We start from the raw sequence: 3,281 nt of genomic DNA on the forward strand, positions 1-3,281 counted from the left end.
ATCTCCGATTTATTTATATCACAGCCAGGCCAAGAGCCATTGACAAGCCAATACATGATGCAGAGTCTATCGAAAAAAACCAATAAATAATCTAAAAATTAGTCAACATTTAGATCGCCTGTCCAACAACAGCGCGTTTTTATTACCATTGAAGGACTCTTGCAGCAAATGCCACAGATTCAATGGCCTTTGTTAAACAGGCTATTTATCTGCAGGCAATTGGTTAGGCCCTGGTGGAGCACAGAGTAGGGGCGCTGGGTGGTTGCGCATGGGTGTGGCGTTTACAGTTGAGTTGTGCAGTCGAATGCATTTGGCAGATCAAACGAAATGCGATTACGCATACGCAGCGTGCGCCGCCTGGCGCTTAGTGGGCATTGGGAGAAGGTTGGTGGGTGGGCTGCAACGGCTGTGACATCTGTGCGGTTAATTAGGCTCTGGAAAATCGTTGCACGCCATTTTGTTGTCAGAATTTGCGTACCTGCAGCGCTGGTTTTTGACAGTTGGCCATTTGGTTGCTCTCAAATTGCACGGCTCATTAAATTTCAATGGAGCGCTAGGCGCTATCTGTGGGCCGCATATGATGTGCGCTACGATTTACCGCTGCATACTTCCAGGCGTCGAGTTGTGTCGGCAACTCGCCCGCCATGCCTACTTTTAGGAGGCAGCGACGCCAGGCCACACCCAGTCCCAAGCGCGACATGCCACTGCTAGAAGGCGCCAAAAAGTTGTCGCAACTTTTTGAATGCCTTTTGCGTTAACTTCTTGGCGCGAAAAGTTTGCTGTAAAATACTTTGCGCAAATATTGTTTTCGCATGCTTTTGTTGCGCTAAGCGCTCTACGAAACTGTGTAGCCCAGTGTAGCTGGCGCCCCCCTCTTGGCCCCCAACTCCAGATGCTGCACAGTAATTCAACTCTCTTGCAACGTAAATTGTATCAATGTGCGCTGTCTTTTCAAGAGTTTGCTGCTACTTTTTGCTGTGTCTTCTCAGCGTTGAGCCTCCCCTCCACGCACTCTTCCTGCTTTTCTTCTCTTTCTCTCTCGTTGAGCTTTTGTTTCCGCCCTACGCTTTGCCATGTATTGGCATTTTCAACGCTTATTTGTATCGTTTTCGCTCACTTTGTTGTTGCTTTTGTCATGGCTCGAGCTGTTGTTGCGGTTGCCAGTGCAACGTGCAACGTGCAACTTGCAACCCTTCTTGTTTGCCTCAGATTTTTGCCATTTTGCCTGCTGCTCTTTTCGACAATTTCCTTAAAACGCAAACTTGAAAAACTTGCACGAAATATTTGCGGTGCTTGTTTTCTTTATTTTCCTTTGCTTTCCTATTCTTGGGTTTTATTTTCACTATTTCTATTTTTTGCCTGAAAGTTTTCAAATCAATTGTGCCATCGAGTTTGTAACAATGACAAAAACCTTTCAAAGCGGATGCCATATGCTATGTGCTTCATATTTAATACAACAATTCGAACAATATAAATTGAACACTGTATTATTAGAGGAGTTTTACTGTACAGCGAGCCCTGGCACTAACGACGACGTGCCACGGGCTGTAGTATGCCCTGAGTAATCGACAGTAGATGTTACCTTAAAAGAATTCTAAATATTTCACTTCTTAAGACATAACTCACACGCGCTCGCTTCAATATGGAATCCTTGTGGACATCGTATGCCTGCTGCTTCGAGGGTATCTCCAGCACAGTGGGCACTGGCAGCAGATGCTTGTCTATGGTGTCACGTATCATATCCGCATATATCTGATTGATCATTATAATGGCAATATCCTCGCGTGCCACAAAGCGCTTGAAGCACTTGTCAATGGCCGCAGCGCTGGTGTCTGCAAATCAACAAGAACAACACAAAGTTTTAAGCTACTTTCAAACTATGAAAGTGGATAATTATGCAGCTGCTGACAGACTACCTTTCTCGACGACCATAAAGTTGGGTTGACGCTCTTCGTTTATTTCGCCAATGCCGCCAAGCAGAAATCCCACGCAGGTGTCCTGCAAGAAGACGAATGAGAGCGAATGTAGAAGGAAAGAGAACGAGAACAGTTAGCCCCCACCTCGTCGCCTATGACAGCCATGAGTTTACCATCTTCGAAGGAACTATTTGACATTTTGATTGTATAGAGAATGCTGCACTTACAACGAGAACTAGCACAAGTAAACGTAATTTATAAATCAAAGAAAATTCAATGATATACTGATGGTTTTTATTAACAGAATTTCGATATATATCAACCAAGAAATTTTGTTTGATAAAGAAACCTCAGCTCAAGAATTTGTCGAAGGTTCGGTTAAAATTCTAAGCCACAATGAAATAAGCATTGTAAATAGTCAATCATTTATAACTCTATAAATAAAAATAAAATTCATTTGAAGTTATGTCATATTTATGTCAACCAATGAGTCGAAATAACTTTGCTTCAAGCGAACATAAAGTTGATATAATTGACATTCAAAAAAAAATATATTTAATAGCTAACAGCCTTCAAAATGCAATAAATCAATTCAATTTAAGCCAGATTATGGAATGAGTTTTATTGAAATTGAATATTTAAATAGGCAAATAATTAAAGCTATTTTTTAATTATATATGGCGGAAATTTGAATTAGAATTTAAGCAAAATTCTTTTTTCCTATACAAAAAAGTTTTTAAGTAGATTAAAAAAGTATTTAACCCTACTTTCTGATACCTTTAAATTTATACGATTTTAATTAGATGTGTTTAAAAGTTAAGCTAATAAGTCCAAATCATTTGATTACCTATCAAAACCGGCTTAAAGTCTAAAAAAATCCGCAAGGCAAATATATAAATTGAAGAATCGTCGAAATTTCGCAGTCATCAAAAATGCTGAAAAATGAGCAGCAGCGATTCAGTGTTGATTTGTGAAATAATTTTCACTGAAATGCGCTATTTCAAAAATAAAATAAAAAAAAAAAGAAAAATAAAAAATAATAAAAAATAAATAAATAGAGAAGAAAAGGCGGGCGTTGCTGCACTTGACAGCTGTGGCGCATTTGATGGCAAATCGTTGGTTGCACTTAGCTGTTGCTGTTGCAGTTTCAGTTGTAGCTGCTTTTTATTTTCGTTTTGTTTTGTTTTGGTAGCTATGTGAAGCGTAAAACAAGTTTTATAATTGTTTAAAATGTTTGCTGCCAACGTCCATTGCAATGCAATTTTATAACGAATTTTGTCAGTTGCTGCTCGAAACTTAATCGAGAGCAACAACAGCAACAAACATCAGCTACAAATTTTGTGCCAAAACATTTGCAGCTGCCCC

The 3,281-nt window shown here is 39.7% G+C and overlaps 1 protein-coding gene across 1 annotated transcript; it reads right to left on the reverse strand.

Annotated features, from left to right (window-relative positions):
- Positions 1-237: 237 nt before the first annotated feature.
- Positions 238-2,219, reverse strand: LOC111594533 (V-type proton ATPase subunit F). The gene is made up of 4 exons (XM_023307870.2): positions 2,061-2,219; positions 1,917-1,998; positions 1,627-1,832; positions 238-1,557 (listed from the first exon to the last, which is right to left on the reverse strand). The coding sequence occupies exons 1-4, from the start codon at positions 2,112-2,114 to the stop codon at positions 1,525-1,527; spliced, it is 375 nt and encodes a 124-aa protein (XP_023163638.2). The 5' UTR covers positions 2,115-2,219; the 3' UTR covers positions 238-1,524.
- Positions 2,220-3,281: the final 1,062 nt, after the last annotated feature.

The sequence above is a fragment of the Drosophila hydei genome, unplaced genomic scaffold (genome assembly GCF_003285905.1).
Source record: "Drosophila hydei strain 15085-1641.00,03,60 unplaced genomic scaffold, DhydRS2 tig00008119-arrow-pilon, whole genome shotgun sequence".
NCBI lineage: Eukaryota > Metazoa > Arthropoda > Insecta > Diptera > Drosophilidae > Drosophila > Drosophila hydei.